Source organism: Antechinus flavipes, chromosome 4 (assembly GCF_016432865.1).
Source record: "Antechinus flavipes isolate AdamAnt ecotype Samford, QLD, Australia chromosome 4, AdamAnt_v2, whole genome shotgun sequence".
Classification (NCBI taxonomy): domain Eukaryota; kingdom Metazoa; phylum Chordata; class Mammalia; order Dasyuromorphia; family Dasyuridae; genus Antechinus; species Antechinus flavipes.
In genome coordinates this window covers 28777228-28801355 of record NC_067401.1, presented here as the reverse complement: position 1 = coordinate 28801355, position 24128 = coordinate 28777228, and the positions used below count along the sequence as shown (strand labels likewise).

The following is a 24128-nucleotide window of genomic DNA, read 5'->3' as shown; positions in this document are numbered from 1 at the left end:
ATTTAGAGAGTATTCCAATATGGTCCTGTTATATATTTAAATTGTTCAAGTGTGTTGGATTTAGTCAGGTTCATAAAAGGCTTTAATAAGTGAGAAAGGGGAGGGAGGAGAAGAGAGACAAGGGACCGGGATAGAGTATAGTATAGAGGATAACTTGGCTTAGGGAGAGGCTTGAAGCAGGAAGGTGCTATATATATATATATATATATAAAATTTCTTTTTTAAATTTTTTTATTATAGCTTTTTATTTACAAGATATTTACATGGATAATTTTTCAACATTGACCCTTGTAAAACCTGTTCCAGCTTTTCTCCTCCTTTCCCCCACCCCCTCCCCTAGATGGCAGGTAGATCAATACATATTAAACATATTAAAGTATATGTTAAACACATTATATGTGTACATATCCGTAGAGTTATTTTGCTGCACAAGAAAAATCAGACTTAGAAATAAGGTAAAAATAACCTGAGAAGGAAAACAAAAATGCAGGTGAACAAAAACAGAAGGAAGTGGAAATGCTGTGTTGTGGTTCATACTTATTTCCCATAGTTCTTTCACTGGGTATAGCTGGTTCTCTTCATTATTGAACAAATGGAACTGATTTGCTTCATCTCATTGTTGAGGAGAGCTACATCCATCAGAATTGATCATGTAATATTGTTATTGCCGTGTACAATGATCTGCTGGCCCTGCTCGTTTCACTCAGCATCAGTTCATGTAAGTCTCTCCAGGCCTTTCTGAAATCATTCTGTTGGTCATTTCTTACAGAACAATAATATTCCATAACATTCATGTACCATAGTTTACTCAGCCATTCTCCAATTGGTGGGCATCCATTCAATTTCCAGTTTCTAGCCACTACAAACAGGGTGAGGCAGGAAGATTCTTTTTTTTTTTTTTTTTTTTTTTTTCTGTTCCGATTTTTTTTTTTTCCCTCCCTCCCTCCACCCCCTCCCCTAGATGGCAAGCAGTCCTTTATATGTTGGATATGTTGCAGTATATCCTAGATACAATATATGTTTGCAGAGCCGAACAGTTCTCTTGTTGCATAGGGAGAATTGGATTCAGAAAGTATAAATAACCCGGGAAGAAAAACAAAAATGCAGATAGTTCACATTCGTTTCCCAGTGTTCTTTCTTTGGGTGTAGCGAGGCAGGAAGATTCTTGAGGTTCAAGGTGATGATAAAAACCTGAAGGAAGCCATGTGGGAGCTCTGTGAGTAGAAGCTGGATAAGTAAAAATGACAGGAGTTAGTAACTGATGGAATGTGCCAGTTAGGGCTAAAGATGAATGGAACAGGTGCAGGCAGCATACACAGGAGGGAAAAAAAAAGGAACTTTGGAAGAAAGTTAGGTTTGGGGAGAAGATAATATAGTGATCTGAGGTATAGTCAAAGCCCATCCATGCCTATTGCACCCCAAATGAGATTGTCAGACCCTTCCTCACCAGCCCTTATCCCTTCTGGAGAACCCACCTTCCTTAATTAGAAGGTGATCTGGGTTAAGGGTGGGTTTGAGCCACAGTGGGAAGGTGGAGACGAGTCTCACAGTTTAGCTGTCACTAGGAGGAGGTTGGAATGTGACTCCCCAGTCTTCCTACTAATTGGTGGATCCTACACTCCTTCATCAAGCCACAGGAGGGAGTAAAATGGGGTTGGAGTAGAAAGCATTAGACACGGCCCCCCTTCTGAGTAGAATTGGTGGCTTTAACCACCATATTAACCTTCTGAGTAGACATGGCCCCTCCTTCTGAGTAGAACTGGCGGCTTTAACCATGTAGCAGGAACACTGGCCTGAAGCCAGGCTCACGAATCACTCCCTGTGTTCCTGGGCCCTGCCTTAGCCTAGGTTCATGGGTCTGGCAAAGGGGCTCTTTCTAGGTAGAGAGATGAAACATGCATGCTCTGACTCTTTGTTAGTTTTTTTGACATTTCCCTGGATATTCTGAGTATTCTGGAGACTTTCTGAGTTTTCTGTTTACTGGCTTTCATTCTGGAGCCATGTGGTGGACCAAGAAGTGAGTGGAATGATTCTGCCTATCTGGTCCTGCTGGGCCATTGCAGCTCACCACAAGAGTATCCCAGAAGTCTTAGGACTCTTAAACTTTGCTGAGACTTTGAGCCATCCATGTAACCCAGAAAATCATTTCTTTAGAACTCAATTTCTTTATCTGTAAGATGAAGAAAGGACTTAGTTCATTGTGCCAGGTGCTGACAATACTTTTGTCCAAACCAGATTAAAATCTTAATTGGAAAATATTTAACAAAATTAAAATATAACACAAATAATGTTAACTTATTATTTTCTTAGTCAATATGCAGCCTGCAGGTATCTCTCTTTATTTGAGTTTGACACAACTGAATTAGATGATCTTTGCAGTCCCTCTGAGCAGTAAAATCCTAGAATTTGCTTTCTATGCCATTTAGCTTTAAATATGGCTTTTATCTTTGTCATCTGTCTCCTTGGTTTCCTAAGCTAAGGATTTTAAATTAAGGATTTTTAGTTTCACATCTTGCCCTCCTCCCCACTTTTACACACACACATACACACACACACACACACACACACACACACACACATCCTCTTTAATCCCTCACCTCTTTGCCCCATGGATAACATCATCTAGATGGACAGCTGCCTTACAAATACATTAATTTACACAAAGGACTAGGCAAGAGATAAATTGGTTCTGGTTTAGCAGAAATATCACTACAGCTAAAAAATGACTCAGGAAATCCAAGTCTTGTTAATTGTTAGTCAGTGGCATAATTTTAGGTATAAAGAATAGCATCTATTCCAAACAACTCTTAAAACATAGTTGCTCCCCAGACTTTTAAAGAAATTCTCTATTCTGAAGCAAATAGCAAAATTTAGCATTAAAAATAATTCTGTGTGTTTTTGCCTTCATGGATTCATAAGGAAAAAACTAAAAATTGTGAATTACCATCTGATTCTCTAGTAGAAGGGAAAACATGCAGCTGTGGAATCTGGATGTTGGACATTGCTGTGATGCAAAAACCAAAAAGGCAGAGGCTTGGACAAATTATTGAATCTCTCCAGACCTCAAGTTTCCTCATCTGTAAAATGATAAATAGTAATACTTTTATGAGGCTTTCCTTGTAGGGTTTTTGTAAGAATTAAATATAAAAACATCTACATGAAGTAATTTGTGAACCTTAAAGTGTTGTATGAGTGTTAAGGATTTTTTTAATTGTTTACATTCCCCCTTTTTAAGCAATACAACCTAAATACAAATAGGCATGCTTTGATTTAGCCTACTCTTTAAACCTTGCTGTAAGAATCATAAAAAAAAAGTTTCTTGTATTACTGTGTTGCTTCAATATGGGTACACAGTCCGCCAAAAAGCAATAATCCCACATCTCATGATTACATTTATCAAAAAAGAAGAAAAAAAGATCAAATCGCTTTCTGAAACAAAATTACTTTATTAGTTCAGTAATAATTTCAGGTCATTTTAAAGATAAGAAGCAGCGTTTGGGAGGGGATTCATTTCCTGCTTTGAAGCTTTATCTGAGAGAACTACATCTCGAATGTCTGAAGATTGTGTATTTATAACTGAACTCTAATAAAGTACTGCATGCTGGAGGATCTGCACACCTGACTTGGTCATTGTGATTATATATTAGGTGCCAAACTATTTCCCCTTTTCTCTTCCCTTAAAAAATATTACCATGTATATTCATTAAAATTTGGCCTATGGCTTAGAAAAGATTTACCAGACCAGATCCAAAACTATTGCTCATATATGTACTGCTAATGGTTATCAGTTTGAGTAATGAGTAAAGTCTTAGAAAATAATCCTCTATTTCTAAATAAATAAAAAGAGTAGAGTTTTTCTTTTAATTGGTGAATTGCAGATGAAATAAAATTGATCCTAGCGCATTTCATTTCCAAGTCAGTGAAAGTTAATTTTTTTAAACTACTTTTTTCCTTTTTTAAATCCATAGGGAAAAATTAAATTGGGCAGAGAAATAGGGAGATGCTGCTTTCCCTTAACAGTTATCTGTACTATGTGACTTTCTTTTAAGAATAGTGCTCTGTTTTCCCTTTGTCTTGTAAGAATTTTCTGTTATTTTAGGACAAAATTAACCTATGTACCTATTCCCATTTTTTTTTGCATCAGTAGGTGGTTTGGTTGCTCTGTTTTTACCAGTGTTATTTCCATAATGCAAATGAGATTGATATTATTAAAGATGAATCGTAATGATTTTTTTCTTATACTAGTAATCACTTTTGCTGCTTTTGTATGTCTTTGCCCATTGAAAAGGAATTAATTTTTTATGCATAAACATTAAATTATCCATAATAAAAGAGAGCATTAATGTGAATGATTTTGAAAATTTTGTATTTGGAATGCTTTGTAATTTTTTTTTTGTAGCAGATTAACTTTAATTATGTCTTATTGAGTTTTATATGAGTTAGTTTGTGTTCTCAGAACACATGTTGACTCAGCTGTAAGAAAGCACTCCAGGGACATGCTACCCTGTTTGAGGCAGAGAGGGCAAACAGGGTTGCAGCACAGTCTGCAAGGATGGAGGACTTGCCCATTGTCTATAGCTCAGCAAACAGATTGGAGGGTGGAAGGGGAGGGGGGGAGGTGGCAGGGTCTACTGCAATTTTCCTGTTGTTTTTGGAGGTAAGTAAAGCTGGCTCAAGTACTCTGAGATAGGTATGAAAGGTAACCCAATCTAGTAACATTGTATCTGAGTCTGAACTTGAGCAAAAGGCAATCGGTGGCCTAGCAGCGAATAGGGCTCCAGTGCTGGGCTTGGAGATAGTAGCACCTGAGTTAAAATCCAGCCTCAGACACATATTATTTGAGGAAAGAAGGGGACATATGTGAGAAATGTTGTGAAGGTAGAAATGACACTGCTTGGCAACTGAGTGGATAAGGGGGTTGGGGAGAGTGAACATTTGACGATAATACTGGGGTATATTGAAATTAAAGTTGTAATTCATGGGCCCTCAGAAATCTGTGGAAGAGTCTGTGGATCTCAGGTTCATAAACTCTGCCTTTATTTGATTTGGCCCATTTATGGAAGATTGTGCAATCTAGTATCCCAGCACGGAACCGAATGCAGATTGTGCACTACAGACTGCTCCAGAGAGAGGCTTCCCTTCAGAGTGACTGGGAGACACAAATCGTCCTCATGGTTTAGGCCTCATAATCTGAATCTTCCTCTGTCCTCAGCTCTCTGACTCCCACCAGGCTATGGAGAGAAATGTTTTCTATTGATCTGAAATTAGGTTTCTTCTATGTAGAGCATTCTCCTATTTCTTCCATTCTCATGACCTTAGTTGAAAGGGAAAGGAAGTGAATCTGGTAGATAGTCTGTTCTCACAAAGCCTTGCTGATTTTTGGTGGTACCTTTTCCTGAGTGCTCCTAAACCTTGCCTTTATTGATGTGTTGTGTAATTTTGCTTGGATTTGAAGATAGACTAACTGGCCTGTAGTTTGAAGGATAGTTTATCATCTTGTTGAAAACAGACTACATTTGTCCCTTACCAATTGTGCAGCACATTTTCTGAGACTCACCAACCTTAACTGTAAGTTCTTGTAATACCATGATATGTCATTCATTTGGGCCTGGTGACCTAATCTTAGTGAATACTGCTAGGTGCTCTCTTATAATCTCATTAGCTTGGGTTTTCCTATTGATCATTTTTGTTTCATCCTTCCCAGGCTTCTTTTGTATATCATTCTTCTTGATAGAGAAATAAGCAGAATAAAATTTGAGTTAGTTCTAGTTTCTTTGTTGCTGTTATGCTTTCCCTTCCAGAGTACAGATCTGATCCATTTTTGAGAATCCTTTTGCTTCCAATAAAGCTAAAAATAGTCCTTTTGGTTGTAGCTCAGTCCTCGCTCAGGTTTAGAGCCCTCTTACTGTTCATCTCTTTTCCCCTGTTACCTGACTTCACTTCCATTTTTATATGCCTTTTTTTAAAAAATGATTTTTAAAAATATAATAGATTGTTTTATAAAATAAAGGGGGTTGTTGGATTTCAAGCTGAAAGTATATCAGGAATCATCTATTCTTATCCCCTAATCTAATAGATGAGTAATCTAGGTGTCCCTTAAAGTGCCTTACTTAAAGTCACACATAGAGTAGTATCAAAGCAGGCATCTGAACCCACTCAGTGCTCTTTCTTTTATATCAGGAGTTCTTAACCTTTTTGGGAGGGTTCTGATACCATTGACTCTCTGATAAAGCTTTAAGGATATTTTCTCAGAATAATGTTTTTTAAATGAATAAATAAATGTTTAGAGGAAAATGTTACAAAGGAAACCTATTTATTTTTAAAAAACATTCATTGATATTTGTTCATATCAAATAGCATAATATATAAAGTCTTTGCATTTCAAAAACCTATGTAAATGCTATTCAGCATCTGAAGAATTTTTTTTTTTTTGGTCAGAATTTTTTTCTTCCATACACCTTATCCCTCTTGAGCCAACTTCCAGCATAGAATTTGGAGCTGTGGGATGGATCCTACTGGTTCTTTTTAAATGTCTTTGTAATCTAATTTTATGTTGTCCATTCTATGTTGTCCATTAGACCATACCAGCTTCCACATTTGTCTGTAACAAACCTAAGATGAAGGCCAAATGATTTAGTCACTTTCTCCCAAGATTCCAATCATTCAACATCTGTCTGTTCTTTTTTATTATTCAGTCAAACTTAGAATAAGCATTGCCTTTGTTGCCTTATTCATCTTTCGAAGAATGAAATAAAGTCAAGAATTTATCAGCTGTTTTGCTTTACGTAGATAGTACCAACAGATGTTTCCTATAGATTTAAATTTAAAACCACTGTTATGGGAGAAATATCTCCTTTCTGAGTTCATGTGACAGGTAACTTCTGTCAATTTTACATTTACTACAACACAGAAATAAGAAAAGTAAAAAATCCAGGTTTTGTTATATTTAAGCACAGGAACAGACCTCAGAACGAACCTGAACTTTAATTAGGATTCTAACCAGACCTCTTATAAGCAAAATTATGTCACAATAACAAAGAAGTAAGGCTTTAAGTAAATTTTCACATCCCATGGGACAAGTTTTGTCTGGTGAGGTTAATATTCACAGAAGACAGGCTTTCAGTTAACCAAGAGTTTCAGGAGGAATAAAAAGAAATAAATTCCCATTACACTCTCTGCTTTATAGTAATTAAGTGCTGAGTGTAGTAAAAGAGATTTTTATCTTAGAAGTTTTAGCTTTTGATATATTAATCACTAATTTAGTTATAATCCACATATTATTACATAGATATTTTCAATGTGTAGAAAAAGTTGAAACAAGAACTTGATTTTCCAGACTTTGATAACAGAATATTTCTCATTTATTTAAATTATAAAATTTAAAAAAAGCTGTTTTTAATATTCATGCCAAATATAATGGCTTGTTTATTAGAAGAAAAGCAAGGAAGAAATTGAAAGTATTTTCTTCCCTTGTAGTTATTGGGTTTAGGATATTATGGTGTCTATATAAGATTCATCTTAGCTTTTTAATCATAATTATAGGTCATCCATGTATATTTAAATAACAAAGAACACAAGTTTGATGAGAAATAATTATATTCATGTCATCAATTAAGGCCCTATGAGTTGTACTAGGACTTCTCAGTATGTAGGTGAACAATTTGTAATAGATTTCTTTTGACCTTTTTTATGTTGTTTTTTAAGAGTATTAAAATTGAGTTTTTCCTACACATTAAGATCTCAATGGATTGACTTTAAAATCTTTGTTAAACCTTTGGTTATTCTTAAAATTTATTGCTGTTTATAGTAGATCAAATAATACTTCTAATTTCTATCCCTCTTGTTCTTCAAGTGCCCTAGCCTATAAATCTTTGGAGTTTTGGCTCTTCCTTCTCCTTCATTCCCTGTGTACTATCTGACAAAATCTTATTTCTTCCTTTGAAATTTTTTTGCATTTCTAGACACAGGTTGAAAGGATCCTAGCATTGAAAAGGACTTTATAGATACAACCCACTTCTTTTTATTGAGGAAAAAGTTGAGACCTAGCATGATTTTGTTTGATAATGTTTTATTGTTTGTCTTTGGCAGAGTAGGGAAAATGAATCTGTGAAAGCTGGTCAGGAGAGCCCCTAGCCAGATCATCTCAAGAATATTCATGGAGGACGCAGGGTACCAATGTCCCCCTATTTTTCTAGCCACCAGACCTAGTTTGGGCCATGGTTGGCTCAGAGGAATGTATATAACATTTGTTTCTGTTTTGGCCAGAAACCCTGAGAAAATCTTCTCTCCCTGGATTGATTTTTTTTTTTTTTTTTAACTAGGTAAAAGGCCATCATTCTCTGCCTCATTTCCCACCTTGTCGTAGTCACAGATTAGGTGTTGCCTCAATCAAATGAGACCTGTTAAAAGATTTTTAAAAGGCCAGGGTCTCCCACTGCATCCAGGATTATCTCCAGTCCTCTTGATCTTCTGACCATTGGACCAAGAAGGCTCTGAAGGAGAAAGTGAGGCTGGTGACCTTTCCCAGTCCTCCCTCACTTGAGTCTAATTCACTTGCATGTCATGGTCCTTTTTGAGAATGAAGGGGATCAATTACAGTCAGCAAGACAAATGAACCATTACTTTGAGTTCATTAATACCCAGATGAATCTCTTTTATATTCTCTGAGTAAGGAGAAAAGGTGCTTAAGAAAATGAAGCTGGCAAAAGAAGGTAGATCAGAGAAGTGTTCACATAGAAGATAGAGGTGCTAGATTGATTTAGTATTCAAAATACCTGAAAGAAAAACAAAATGATTTAAAAAAATAAGATTTTTACTTAAAAGGTAGGACATCAGGAATGACCCCCTCACATATTTGTTATCTCATCTTTATAAAACCTTTACAAGAATAATTTGCACATGGGTTCAGGAAAGAACTGCTTTTTTTTCAACTGAACACATTTAGAGTCTTACAATGGGCTGAAAAGTTTTGAGAATACAAGAGCCATATTATCATGATTTTTAAAAGATTAATACATTAGCACAAAGTATAATCTTAAGAGTTGTTTTCTTGTAAGATATCCTCTTAGTGTAAGTTAGGGTCCTATCAGATTCCTTGATGGACAGACATAACTTGTTTGTTTTCTCTCATTTTCGTTGTTAGACAAAGCATAAAGCTGAGAAAATGAACTTCATTTCACCAAAAGCATCTGCTTCTGGTATAGAGCATGTTCTGCTCAGAATTCAGATGATTATGTTTGCAGATGACATAATGGGACTTTAAGAAGTCCCAGAATATATAGAGACTCTTCAGTGAAACCCATAACCACACAAAAAGGATTGGCCTAACAACCCACTCAGGAAAAAAGGTGGCCAGAGAATGCTGGTTGACTAGACTTTAGCGTGCAGTTTATTGGAGAACCCCAGGGGGTTAGTCCATTCATTGGTACAGTATGTAGATCTTTAAAAGGAACGGTAATTGGGCAGTAGGCTGCCACTTCCATTCAGACAAAAAAGTTTTGCATGTTTATAGTTAATCATTAAAAGCTTATTGCCATGAATGAAAACATTCAAATCTAATCCCAGGTATAGTTGGGTACTAATAATATTTTTTCCCCTGAAAATAAATAATTTTGGCTTATTTTTAATCTTTTGCAAAAAAAACAAGACACAATTTTATGGCTGACCAAAATATATCTGTTTGTCTCTCTCAAAAATTTAATCTTGATCATCTTCTAAGGGTATATTGTTAAGTGTTTAGTGAAATCTATACTGAGACCTCTATAAAGTCATTCTCTTATGGACACATAAGTATTTCTAGATGACATTTTAATTTTTACCATGTGATATTGCTTTAGTAGTGATTTATGTTGAATGCCAGATGTTTAATTCACTTCTTAGATCTTTATTGAGAAAAGAACAATCACATAGCACTTTTTGATAAATGGTTATGGATTCTAATAAATAGTTTAATTATTTGATTATTTAATTATTTGGGCTGTGACATAAGTATTAAAGTAATCTACAAAAAGCAGGGCAGGTAGATGGCACAATAGATAAAGCACAGCTCTGGAGTCAGGAGAACCTGAATTCCAATCCAGCCTCACACATTTACTATCTTTGGGCAAGTCAGTTAACCCCAACTATTAGAGAAAAAGAAAGAGAAATTGAGAGAGGACAGACCAGGCTGCACCTTAATACACAAACTTATTATAAGTATTCTTTCAGAATATAAGATAAAACCACAAAAATCATCAGCATATAATATCAATAAAACTCAGCTAGGAAATTCCATTTAAAAAGAAATTCCATTTCAAATCACTATAGAATATATTAAGTACTTTGGGACCTACCTTCCAAGGTAAACACAAGAACTCTATGAATACTACAGACAAATGTTTACAGAAATAAGATGAGTTGGAATAATTGAAAAAAAATTAATTGCTCATGGGTAGGATGAGCCAGTTTAATAAAAAATGATGATGATGCCAAAACAAATTTTCTTATTCAATGCCATAGCAATCAGACTATCAAAGAATGACTTCAGGACTAGGAAAAATAATAATAAAATTATAAGGAAGAAGAAAAAGTCAAGAATCCCAAGAGAAATAATAAAATGTGAGAAAAGGGGCTTTGTAATGTTAGATTTTAAATTGTACTATACAATAATTTGACAAGAAGTAGATCAATACAGACTAGATATACAATATGCAGAAGCAAATTTTAAACATTACTTTAATATTTGAAAATCATAAAGACCTCAGCTACTGGGATAAGAACTTACTTTTTGACATAATATGCTGAAAAATTAGATTTAGACTAACACCTAATACGTTGTACAAAGAGAAGCTCCAAATGGATATGTGACTTAGATATGAAAGGTCATCTCATAAACAAATTAAGAGAAACATGAAAAATATATTTATCAGATAGAAAAGTTCATGACCAAACAAGGAATAGAAAGGATGGTAGAAGATAAAATAGAGAATCTAGATTATATAAAACGTTTGATACCTTAAAAGTTTTTACACAAGCTAATCTAATAAAACTAAGATTAAAAGGGGAATGACTAACTGGGGAAAAATCTTTGCGCAAATCTCTGATAAGGCTCTCATTTATTTGTGCTTATGTATATTATTAATAATAAGAAAAAGATTCATTCCTCAGTTGATTAGTGGTCTAAGATAAGAAGTGAACTGTTACAGAAATGGAGGAGAAAAGATACCAGGTAGCCTTTTAACTCCTCTTTTATCTATAATTACTACCACATAGTTGAGTACTTGTCATATCTTAACTGTTTCATGTTTTTTAGTTTTGTTTCTTTACCAGAGTATAAACTTTTTAAAGTTCACTTGTTTTCAGTTGAGCCCAGTTCTTATTTGCCCTCTTTGGGATTTTCTTGGCAAAGATTCTGGCGTGATTTGCCACTTCCTTCTCTAGCTCATTTTACAGATGAAGAAATTAAGGCAAAAAGAATTAAATGACTTGCTTATTTAAGGGTCTGAGGCCATATTTGAATTTAGGAAGATAAATCTTTCTTACTCCAGGTCCGGCATTGCTATCCACTACGGAGGTCTTTAATGGCAGAGACCAAATCTTTTAATCTCTGGATCTCCTCCCTTCCCCCCCCCCTCCCCCAATAAGAGTAACAAATTGGATGTATGGACAAAGTGGATGAAGTAATTGGTGAGAAAGAGGTTTTTCAGAAAGCTGGCATTGAACTTTCTTCCTCACTTGATCAAGATATAGGAAAAACATTACCCCTCAATTAGTTGGATTTTACATATTTTCATCAGAAGTTTTGTACCATTTACATTCACCCTCCAAGTCTGTTTAACACATGCTTCACTTGACTCTCTTCCTCTAGCAAACTTTTGGGACCAGATACCATGCCTTGGAGGACTTACCTCTTTCCCCTCCAGAACAGTTTTCAGGGGTCTTGATTATTGAGATAAACTTGTTATTATTTGAAGTCATCTTTAAAATATAGAAAAACCCTTAAGCAAAACCAATTAAAAAAGAAGCATTTAACATTTTTAATGGTCCTCCTCCCATATTTCCTTATTTATTCTAATGTATACAAAATTATACAACCTGCTCTGGTGAGGGAAATTTTGGAAGTGAAAGCATATAATTGTGTAGCCTTCCTTTTTACTCTTTAAATTTGGATAAGGTTGACTCTGGATTTGTGGCAAACACAAAGAAAAGTGCTAAATATCTTTCTTTTTTTTTAAATTATTTTTTTATTATTTATTTACTTTATTATTAAACATTAAACAAGAAGGGAAAAACAAGATAATTAGGTGGCATAGTAAATAGAGCTATAGATATAGAATCAGGAAGACCTGAGTTCAAAAATGACATCTGACATTTACTAGCTTTATGACCTGTGAAAGTCATTTAACCTCTCTCAGATTCAGTTTCCTTACCTGTAAAATACAGATGATAATAATAGAACCTACCTTCCAGGTTTGTTGGGAAAATAAAATGAGATAATGTTTTGTCAAATCTCATGTTGCTATATAAATGCTAACTTTAAAAATTTTTTAAATAATAACTTTTTATTTTTCTTTAATAATAGATAAAAGCTAACTCTTAAGTATAATCCTAGCATAACTGTCTGGATCGCACTCCCTTACAGATGCATATAGATTTCAGAGGGAGATGGGGACAAACTTGCTTAAATTAAAAGGAAATCACTAAACAGGGAAACCAATGTGTCTAGTGCAGTTCACAGTCTTTGATCTGCTTAGAGAACAGGATTTTTCTGCTCTCCTATAAGACAGAGTCACTTCTTAGCTGGGTGATACTATCAAACTATTGAATAGCTAATGTTACACAAAACTTTAAGGTCTGCAAAGTACTTGCTGTATTGTAAAATGATGTTAAAGTTAAAAAAAAATGCTAAAGTTGTTACAAAGTTTTTCAGGGAAAGCAGAGAATTTGAGCCCAGGGTCTACAGAGCTACTATTCCCCCAGCTGGTTTCTGAAGTAGCAGCATTAGTTGTTGCAGCAAAACAGTCGGGAACCCATAGAACTGTTCAAAACTTGCTAAGAACTTAGAGGTTTCTGCATCTCAAGCCTTAGGTAGAAGAAATAAAGCAAGGCCTGAGGAGTTTCAGCTTGCAAGATGGGCTAGGACCAAAGCAGCAGTTTCCCTCTCATCATCAACTCCTCTCTCTTCCTTTTCCTGGGCTTGCCTTTTGGCTTTGGGCTTGTCTAAACCCAAAAGCTTAGCTTTGGTCATCAAATCTCAAAGCAGGATTTCTTGTGAAATGACTCACCTCTCTAGCTTAAGAATATACCAGAATTCACATTTCTGTCTTACAAATCATGAATAGGCAATTTGACACAGTTGTCCCACAATTACCAAGAAGTTTTTAGTAAGAGAGTTTCCTCGATATCTATACAACTGTGTTATGCAATGAATTGCTAGGAAATGAAACATTTTGAACATCTTTTCCTCTTTTCCCCTTTAAGTTGCTTTCTCTCAAGTCCTCTAAGTACTTTTCCCTTGGGAGACTATTTTCTTTCAAATCTAGAAAAGTGCTAAATATCTTGTACTGGTATACAGAATATGGTCCAGTGACATTAAATAATAAATTACAGATACTTTCTGACTGCTTCCTTTCCTCACTGGGTTAGCAGCTTCATTTTTTATTAAATTATCTTTCTTTCATCAAAAGAAATTAAAAACAAAAAAAGCAAAATGCCTGAAAAGGGATTTCTGCTCATATCAATCACCAGGAATCAATCTGCTGTTCCACAAAAATATGCTAGTAAAATAAAGTCTTTTAAAATAACAAATTCAAAAGGTTCACCTGTTATTCATTTATCCAAAGTGCTGGTCAGTCAAGAGAAAAGCAGATCCTTCTTCAAATGGTTTATGGCTACAATTTCCTGTTGTGCTCTGAGAACTGAGAGATGAGAACTTCCTGTTCTTTTGTATTGTTTTTACTTATCAATGGACTATTTATTAAAAGAAGGCCTTACAAATCAGCAGTGTCTTTTATGGACTTTGTTTGCCGACATCCAAGCAACTCTAGAAAAGCAAGCTTACTTTAGGTGATAAAATTTTAACTTCTTAGTGAAAAATGGAGAATGTTTATCATGAGCCAATCATAATAGAAACACACTCATAACAAATGTGTAGCACTTTAAGTTCTGAAAAATGCATCCATATGGTTAACACTTTGTAGTTTTTTTGAGAAGAGAGAGAGAGTATGTGTGTGTGTGTGTGTGTGTGTGTGTGTGTGCGTGCGCGTGCGCGCGCTACTCTCTTGGTAATGGGTTTTGGTCTTATGTTTTTGTTCCTAAGCTCTTTTCATTTTAAATATTAAGCTCCCATTAGAATTGCAGTTCTTGAGGGTAGGGCCTGTTTTTCTCTTTATTTGTATTAACAGTATTTTAATACAATACCTCTCATGCAGTAATTTTATGCTTGTTGTTTTAAATACGTTTTTATTTGTCTTTTTTTTTTTTTTAATATCACCTGGTTTTCATTAGTATCCTTTACCCCTCCCCTTCTTAGAGAGCCATCCACAAATAGCATTTAGGGTAAAAGAAAATAAATGAAAAAGAATCATAACTGATGAATTGCAGATGCTTTTTGCTGTATGTAATTGGACCATTCTGCAGATCTCTACATAAAGAAATGTTTTTATGTAATGTGAATTTGCATGACAACTTGAGGAAGGAAAAGAGGAAATAAAGTTGGGGGAAGCAGTATGATGTTCAGGGATTTGTGGGGTTGGGGACAAAGAAGGGAGAGCAAGAGTGAAGTGGGTTGTGGTCCCTTTAAGAAACTGATTTGTGATCCTTTCTGATTGATTTGTGATTCAGATTACTCCTAGCCCCTCCTGACTGATGCATTATCAATTCAAAAAGCTAGGACCTGTAATTCACAAATCCTGGTCAAAAGCACCCCTTTGAATTCCAATAGGAGATCCGAGCTTGTCCCAGTCCCCACCAGATCTGAGCCAACTTGGGCTCTCACAGCCCCCATCGGATCTGAGCCAATTTGGGACTCCACCCACGGGCCCCTTTAGTAAATCTCTCATTATAAAAAGAGCCAAACTAAAATTCTCTCTTTGCAGAGGTTCCAAACATGCCAGCATCATGCTTCGCACCCCAAGGAGCTTCTGCCCACTGGAATCCTGTTTCCAGTGCCAATCTCTCTTTATCTTCACCTATTTCCTTAACTAGATTTTAGCCTTACTTCCAATCCCCATAATAAACCTCTTTTATCAATCTAGGTTTTTGGATCTGTAAATTCCTTTACAGAAGATTCTTGTGCTGCCAGAAAGGGAATCCTCAGAACTCCCTACCCATGCGCTGCCACTAGACCTCATTTAACTCCCTGACCACCAGAAACCCTAATTTCATTTGGGTACCCCAAATCTAAACCTCATCAAGAGGACATGCCTTGGAAGGGAAGTCAGCCCATTGTGGAGGATGGAGAGGATGGGCAACACAGTGGAGCAGATATGTGGTTATAGACCCAAGAAAGTCTTACACAGGGGGACTGAGCATACAGGTGGAGAAGGGCAAGAGTCTTCTCTTTTGGTGCAGGAAGTCTCACACCAGGCCCCAATCTGTCAGCAGCAGGGAAGATGGTCTCTCAGCATCCATTCTTTTTCTCTTCTCTTCCCTTCTCTTCCCTTCCCTTCTCTTCTCTTCTCTTCCTCTTCCTCTTTCTCTTTATCTTCCTTTTCCTCTTCCTCTTCCTCTTTCTCTTTCTCTTTCTCTTTCTCTTCCTCTTTCTCTTTCTCTTTTCTCTTCTCTCTTCTCTCTTCTCTCTTCTCTCTTCTCTTCTTTCTTTTTCTTTTGTAGAAGCAGAAGGAGCCTGGTGGTAAGGGGCAGGAGTGGAGAGAGCATAATACTATACAATAAAGTTAATGAGTTGTTTTTTGGGAATGCAGATTTCTTTTAGGATCTTTACACAAAGTCAAATTTGATAATGCAATTTACTTAAAGCAATTACTGTCTGTAACCAAAAAAATCTGAAAATATGTGCAAAATACTATACTTTGTACTTGCCACTTCCACAAAGAGGTACAGTGGGATGGGGATAGTGTCTTCCCTTTCAACCATGCTTATTTTTTATGATTTTGCAACATTTGCCATTTTTGTAGTTCTTTCTGTTAACTTTGTTGTCATCATTGTGTATATTGTTTGCTTGGCTTTGCTTTCTACACTCTTAATGCATTTCATTAGAGCTTTCCATGCTTCTTTATATATGACATTTGCCATTCCTCAGAGTGCAGTAATATATACATTTATATGCAACAGTTTGTTTAGCCTTTCCTTAATTGATGAGCATCTACTTTGTTTCCAACAATTTTGCTATCATGACAGGTGCTGCTCTATATTTTGGTATTAATGGGAAATTTCTTCTTCTCTTTGACTTTCTTGGGGTTTAAGCCTAGTAATGGACTCTTTGGGTCAAAAAGTTTGGATACTTAGTCATTTTATTTGCATAATTCCAGAGAGGTTTCCAAAATGCTTGTATGGTTTCACAACTCCACCAGTAATGTACCAGTTTGCCTGTCTTCTCACAGCCCTTCCAACTTTCCTATCTTTTTGTCATTTTTTCTAATTTGCAGGACATGAGGTGAAACCTTAGGATTGTTTTGATTTTCATTTAGTGCTTGATGACCCTTTGAGGAAGTTACTATAGGTGTTATCTTTAAAAAAAATTTTTTTTTTAAACACTTTTGTCCCCCTTGTCAGTCGGTCAGCTAACAAGCTGCTACTGCTGCTTCACTTTCTGCCTCCAAGTCCTGATTGTACCTGATTGGTAAGAATTCATCTTATCTAGCAAGGGTTATACTTTATTAGTGAGAATTTATCCTATCTTACCAGTGCATTCTATCATCTTCCCACCCAACTGCAGATGTCATTCCATTTCTGTAAAATCCACTTCTTGTTCTGGGAGTCATACCACAGTTCCAGGAAAGGTTTTGTCTATCTCACTGTCGTTCCTGACCAAATCAACCTCCTGCTACTACTCACTTATGTCTTTTTTTTTTTCCTGTTTTGGAATGTAAATTCCATAAGGCCAAAGATTATCTCAGTTTATAATTTATATCCCAGTCTTTAGCCTGTAGCAACCCATTAGTAAATACTTTTCCATTTAGCAGTTCAGATTTTAATAAGGCAAGGAAGTATATATGTTAGAAAAAATCTTTTTTAAAATAACTTTGAAAACATTTGGGTATTTTAGGGAATATTTTAACCAAAATTTTAGCTTATATAAAATACTTTAGCATTCTTCATGCCCCCCAAAATATTACTGTAGCTATATCAAATTGTTGTTTGTAGAAATAATTTGGGGGCAATAATACTAATGAACGAATGCTAAAATATTATTTTTTGGCATTTGTCCATTTCATAGAGTATATGTGAAGAGTAAGCAAGAGAAAAGGGGGGGAATATGAATTGCCCTTTTCAACAGGCCTGCTATTTTCTTTGTCTCTTAAGATTGACAAATTCAGTTTGCTGCCTCTTCCATGAAGTTTGCCCTGATCCATCCATTAATAACAATTCCTCAACCCCCCCAAAGCACATTCCTTCTCACTTCTCTGTGGCATTTTTATCCAATACAAATTTATCTGTTGAATTAAGACTTTCAACTCTTGCTCCTCTGAACTTTGTAGCATAGTGCTCTGCAAAGAGTAGTTGGTTACTTAATAACTATATGATAAATCAAATGGTTGAAATCAAATCATCAGGTATTTATTGGTTTTCTCCTCTGTTGGGCATTTTGCCCAATATTTAACGATTATTTTAGATTTTAGTTTACATGTTGTTTAAATTCTGGTTTTCAAGCTAACTGAAGTATACATTTTCTGGTATTAAAAAGCCTCTTAGCATTACAAATGAATCACTCTGTATATAAATGTCATTCCAACCACTTTGAATGTAGTTCTGAAACATATCTTCAGGCTACAAAAGTATGTTCCAGCAAACAAACTATTCCTTAGCCTGTCCACACTTCCTAGGTTCAGAGTCTAAGAGCCATATAACACAATACATGTTGAAGCAATTGAGGCTTTGTGGCAGCAAGTGAAGCAGCTTCACAACCTACTTTGTACCTGTTTATTTGCTCTAAATCCTTTTTCTAAATTGTTATGAGCCAGAACTTGAAACAAGGTGTTAACTCACTGGAACTGATAGAAACAATGCTCATGTTTACACCTTTGAAAGTTCACACATCAACTCACACATTAGAGTTCACAAGTTTGGGAGATTCACAAGTTATACCTCACACAAACCCACTCTTGGAGGAGGAGTCAGCCTTTGGGTTCACACCTTTAAGAGATCATATATAAGAAGCTCTTAGAGCCTCAGTCAGAAGTAAGTCAGTGGAGGAGATTGACAGAGCCAGAATTCAGTTGAGAAGAGTAGAACTGAGATTCAGAGGGAGCTGGAGGCAACAAAAGACAAGCTGCGAGAGCTCTTGGAACCAAGGTGGCAGATAGGCTATTTTGGAAGAGACAATAAAGGATTTGAACTTTTATCAGCTGGCTGCATTTGAGGTGATTATTGATCTGAATTGAAACTAAGGCTGCCTCTAGAAGCTCCCCAAGAAATCTGCTCCCAGAGAACGATCATATTTTAGAAGAGAACTGTGATGACCACGTATTTAAAATCAGCTGGAGTCAGGAATTCAGGTTAGGGGAAAATCTTCAATCTTTAGTCTTTGTGCAGGTGAAAGGGGATCGCGATAGCAATATGAGCAGCTGCGACAAGAAGCCAGCCAGCAGTCTCTTTCCGCTTCTCTCACCGCCCCTCTGCCTCCACCCATCAAAATCATCATTTCCTATACAACACATCAGGACTTGCACAAAGAGTGGGCGGGGCTATTCTTTCTCCAAGCATTATATTACTAGAGTATGGTCCAATTACTATTTAGCCTCATGTGCTTGGGACCTCAGTGCATCAGCTCGAACCTCAGCCCATTATATCTCCCGCTTTCTTTTGTTTTAGAACACAGGTGGTCATACCATCCCTGACTCCTCAGGAAGGTCAGAGCCCCCAAGGGGAAGTGATCACAACCTTTCAGGAAAGGAAGTGAAAGCACTGAAAAGGAGGTGATCACAACCGCCCTGACTTCTCAGGAAGGGAGGTGAAAGCACTAAAAAGGAGATGATCACGCCCTTTCTGACATCTCAGGAAGGAAGATGAAAAGCACCAAAGGGAAGTGGGGGTTGCTAGTCGGTTTCTGGGCTGAAGGGTCTTATTATGCACAAACCCATCAGCATGGGAGGTATTACACAAGCACATAGCAATAACGCAGAGGCTATTAGTGATGACTCTCCCCAGTCAGTGCAGACTCGATGTGGTGTAACAAACATGAATTGTATTCACGAGTAGCGGTATAACAAACAATATAAATCAACATGGTGTTGTAAAAGATTGCCAGAAGTCCTAGAAGGAGAGTATGTAAACAGCAGTCACACATACGCCTTCTTTAGCAGCCAAGAGATTGTCCAAAACCCTTGTCACATGTCAGGGAATCCAATGATCCCCTGCAAGTTTTTGAAGTCCTGTAAAAGTCTTTTTATGTGTTAGGGAATCCAATAATTCCAGCAGATTTTGAACAGTCTTATCATTTCTCAGAAAATCCAGTGATTCCTGAGGGCTTTCAAGTGTTATGTCTCAGAGAATCCAATGATTCCTGAAGGTTTTCAAGTCCTACAACAATCTTATCATGTCTCAGAGAATCCAATGATTCCTGAAGGTTTGCAAGTCCTACAACAATCTTATCATGTCTCAGAGAATCCAATGATTCCTGAGGATTTTCAAGTCCTACAACAATCTTATCATGTCTCAGAGAATCCAATGATCCCCAAGGGTTTTGAAGTCCAATAATTTTCTATGTCCATGAGTCAAACGCCATAACTGCCATGCTCTTTCAATGGTGAGTACAATCAGCAACAGAACCACCCGATGTTTCTTGGGTCTACTCCTTCGTTTCAAGGATCTGCTCCGTCTCTCTGCGATGGACAAGGCGAATATGGCTCATTGGCACCCATCTGATTCCTTCTCCACCTGTAGGTTTACAAGCAAACCTTCTCCCCCAAGCAGTTAGGCTATCTGGTCCCTTCCAATCACCACTTTCTGGGTCTTTCCACATCACTTGGCGATTTTCTAAAGATAGTGGAGCTGCTCGCACTGGATACTGCCCTTCCGGTGGGTTATAAAACCTGTCTGCCAGAGCCAGCGCATCTTTGTCAAAAATCAAGAAGTTAATAGTATAAAGGGCTAGATTTAGAAGTTCTCTAGGGTTACCTGTGGCTCCCCCTTTCTTTTGTTTTTGGAGCAGTGTCTTAATGTCTCTGTTTCTCCTCCCTATTATTGCCTGTCCTTGAGGATTAAAAGGTGTATGCCAGTGGCTTGTAAAATCTTATACTGTGCACAAAAGTGTGCAAAATGTTTGGAAGTATATCCAGGACCATTGTCTGTTTTTATTGCTTGTGGCACACCCATAATGGCAAATGCTTGTGTGAGGAATTCAGTGACCACTCGGGCTGTCTCTTTTGCTGCTGGTATTGCAAAAGTGAATCCTGAAAAGGTGTCTACCACAACGTGGATAAAAGACAGAAGACCAAAAGATTTATAATGGGTCACATCCATTTGCCAGATTTCATTGGGTCTCAAACCACGAGGGTTCTTTCCTGGAGGCAGTGTAGGAGCATGGAAAGGAAGGCAAGCTATGCTCCTAGCTTCCTCTCTTGTTATTCCAAATTGTAAACGTAAAGCTCGAGCAGCCTGATGATATTTAAAATGAGATTCTTGGGCTTCTTGGAATAAAGGAGTATTAGCCAGCATAGTTAGAAGGCTATCTGCCTTTGAATCACCATCAAAAATGGGACCTGGAAGTCCACTATGAGAGTGGACATGCAAAATCTAAATCTTACCTGGATGCTTTCTCACTTGCTCTTGAAGTTTCTTAAAGAGCTGATATATATTAGAGGCTACAAATTTTATTTGGGCTATAGCAATTCTTTGTACCACACCTACTGAATAGGCTGAATCAGATATTATATTTATGTCTCCTGGATAATAAGTAAGAGCTAGAATGATCTCATACAATTCATTCTGCTGAGTGGACTGAAAAGGAGTTCTGGCTATTCTCTTTATAGTTGGTCATGAGAGTATACAGCGCAAATATTATGTTTGGTGCAGATCGTACAGTCTTTAGAGGTGCCAATTGGCTCAGTCATTGGCCAAAGATTAAAGCAGACACCTACATGTCTGGCATAGGGAGATCAATAGCAGCTGAAGTTAGTGCTTCTTACTTTCCCTCAGCATCAGTTTGTATACATCTGCCTCCGCTTCTCTGAAACCATCTCTTTCAACATATCTTTTTGTGTCAGAAATCTCAGAGAGGCTAGAAAACCTCTGGCCCCCAAAGAATCTGTTTCTTGGTAATGTAACTTCTGTCAGGTTCCGTACTGACCAGAAGTATGACCTGTGGTTCCTGAGATAAATTGGCATTGGGACATTAACCTAAGTTCTGTTTTTTCTTGGGCAAGCAAAGCTCTAGCAATTTGTTTTAAGTCAAATATATTAATTCTTAGTGCCTTTTTTTTTTCCAGCCAGGCTACACATTTTGGAGGCTCATATTTCAAGGGCTTACTACAAGAGCTGCAATAAGTATAAATTAGTATAAGAATAAGGACAATGTGTAAAGCTTTTATGCAGTTCAGGAATATCCCTACAGAAATCCTTTTTTCTTTTTCATCATTTATTGAATATCTACTGTATACAAAATATTGTTCCATGTCTTTCAAGGCATAAGGAGAGATAGCTAAATAACTCTTTCACTTTTTTATTCTCAGAAGTTTTGGAAATAGATTTGAATGATATTTTAATTTAATATACAGAAATAACAAACACTTATTAGTCAGTTATGAGAAATTTTTTAACAAGTTTAAATGAACAGGTAATTGTTTTTCTTTTGATAGACCTCCGTGAGTGACTGCCTTCAGAAAGAAGCCTTCAAAAAGCAAGTGATGAAGCAGGTAGGTACAAAGAAGAAACATTCACAGTGCATTGGGCAAAGTAAGAATCTTTGGTTTTATTGTCACATCTTGTCTGTGTATTTTGCTGATTGGTTCAGTTCTTCATCCTAATTTCACAGCATAACAGGAGTCCAGAGATGGTTTTCTGGATTAGGATTTCAGACTTCCCGTGTCAGTGTTGGAGGAAGTCCTAGTTGGAGGAAGAGCTAATTGTTTACTCCCACACTGGGGCAGATTACCCCATTTTTGGCTTTGAGACAATTTAACAGGATGAGAAATAGGGCTGTTAATTTAATAATTTCTGCTCTTGAACCAACAGACTGAAAGTGGGAAACAGCATTCCTCTTCTCAAAATAATTTCAGATTTTCAGCTTCTTTGAAATATGAATGGTATACATTCTAAGTCCTGATGAGTAATATGTGGTTTAAAAAAAAAACCCGGAGGGCAAGTTTGCCAACAGAGTGAATATTTCTTGCTTTCATTGAGGTGTTAGGTTGAGGGATTTTTAATTCATTTCTCTCAGTGTGCACTAAATGCTTGTGATTCTTCTTGTGTCTTTTTAAAGAACACATCTTTCCCCTTTTGCCCCAGGCAAGTGGGCAGTGAGAAGACCAATTTCAGGGGCAGTTTGGTTCCTGCGCCTTTCCCTCTTATCTCTTCTGCTAGCCTCAGGCCATCCCCAAATCTTAGTATTCTCACCTGATTTTCTGATGAAGCCCAAGGATTCCAGGCCTTGTCTTCTGCCTCACTCTCATGCCCTTCAGACTTTACACCTTTCCATTCTTTTCCTGGCCCAACTTCTAGCTCTCTGAATTTAATGACTGCAGCTCAGTGGCCTTTTTACTATGGAAGGTCCCTCAGTGTCTGATCTGCCTCTTGGTCCCATAGTAGTTATCCCCCCACTAGAGGAAGAGCTCTTCTTGTTGCCCTCACCTCCTCAGACTTCCTCACCATGCTTCTATTGGGGAACTCCCTGCTCTTCCTCCACTTTTAGTTCCCTGTCCTGTGCCATTAGAATGTAAACTCTGGGAGGACAGTAGCCATCTCTACTTTTGCTTGTATCCATATCTCCAAGGTCGGTAGTACCCTGGCTGCTTGTTGACAGGCTTTTTTTTTTTTTTTTTTAATTGTCATCTTCAATTAGAGTCTGAGCTCTTCAAGTTCAGGGACTGACTGTTTTTCTTTTTCTAGCTGTGTCCCCAGGGCTCCACATATGGAAAATGCATTTTCATTCTTTCCTTCCTCTAGTCTATCAAGTGTAGTCATTACTCTTCTTATTTACCCACATAAACATTTGTTATCCAAAAAATGCAATACATTATTGCTAAGTAGGCATTTGAGGGATCTGCAAGATATCTGTTCCCTAAAAATTTGTAGATTGGATGGAACTAGCATGGACAAAGAGTCCACCTTAGTTGTAGCTTTACCAAGTTCATGCAAATGTCTGTAAACAGGTCAGCATATATAGTAAGTCAATAGACTGGTCATTGCTAACTGCACAGTAGTAACGGGTTCTGGGGTGATAGTCAAGTTTTTCTTTTTATGACTTAAAAGTTTTCTCAAAGGACTGGGATTTTTATCTAATCTTTAAAGATTGGGAGGGTTGCAGTTTGATATAAAGGAAAAGGGGGATAGAGGGTGCTTGAGCCTCATGTCACCAGCTCTTTAGAGGCCAGAGGATGGAAACGGTGATTGAAGAGCATCCATTTTTTTATTGATGGGTACCCTGATACCTCCTTGAGGCCTGGTAGGGAGCCTGGAATCCAAGCTGGTTGATGAGCTGTTCCCTTGTGTCGGTCAAGCAGACATTTCTTAAGCACTTCTGTTGGCGGGACCCTGTCCTAAGTACTGGGGATAAGCTAGGTTCTGCCCTCAAGGAGCTGACAGTCTAGTGGGGGAATAACACATCAAAGGGTTCTCAAAAGGGAGGAGTCAGGGAAGGATACCTGGTCAGGAGAGGGGAAGAGAATGATGGCAAAGGCCGCTTGGGTTTTTGCTCAGAATGGAAGCTCCAATGGAAAAAAAGGGTTTGCAGGGGTGAAGTTGAGTCCTTGAATTACATAGTTAAATGAATGATCTAGCTAGATAGCTCTTGTCATCTGTTATGTTTAACACAC

At 37.1% G+C, this 24128-nt stretch overlaps 1 protein-coding gene and 1 long non-coding RNA gene across 3 annotated transcripts in view; one reads left to right on the top strand and one right to left on the bottom strand.

Annotated features, from left to right (window-relative positions):
• NSRP1 (nuclear speckle splicing regulatory protein 1) overlaps positions 1-24128 on the top strand; it is a 56975-nt gene that overhangs the window by 16349 nt on the left and 16498 nt on the right. The window contains exon 3 of one of the 2 annotated variants that reach the window (XM_051992242.1): positions 21954-22010. The exons of the other annotated variant lie outside the window; for it this stretch is intronic. Within the exon in view, the coding sequence (XP_051848202.1) occupies positions 21954-22010 (57 nt within the window). The remainder of the gene's footprint in view (positions 1-21953; positions 22011-24128) is intronic. 2 annotated transcript variants of the gene reach the window in all.
• LOC127558880 (uncharacterized) lies at positions 215-13960 on the bottom strand. The gene is made up of 2 exons (XR_007952991.1): positions 13800-13960; positions 215-1227 (listed from the first exon to the last, which is right to left on the bottom strand). It is a non-coding gene; the product is annotated as an uncharacterized LOC127558880 (long non-coding RNA).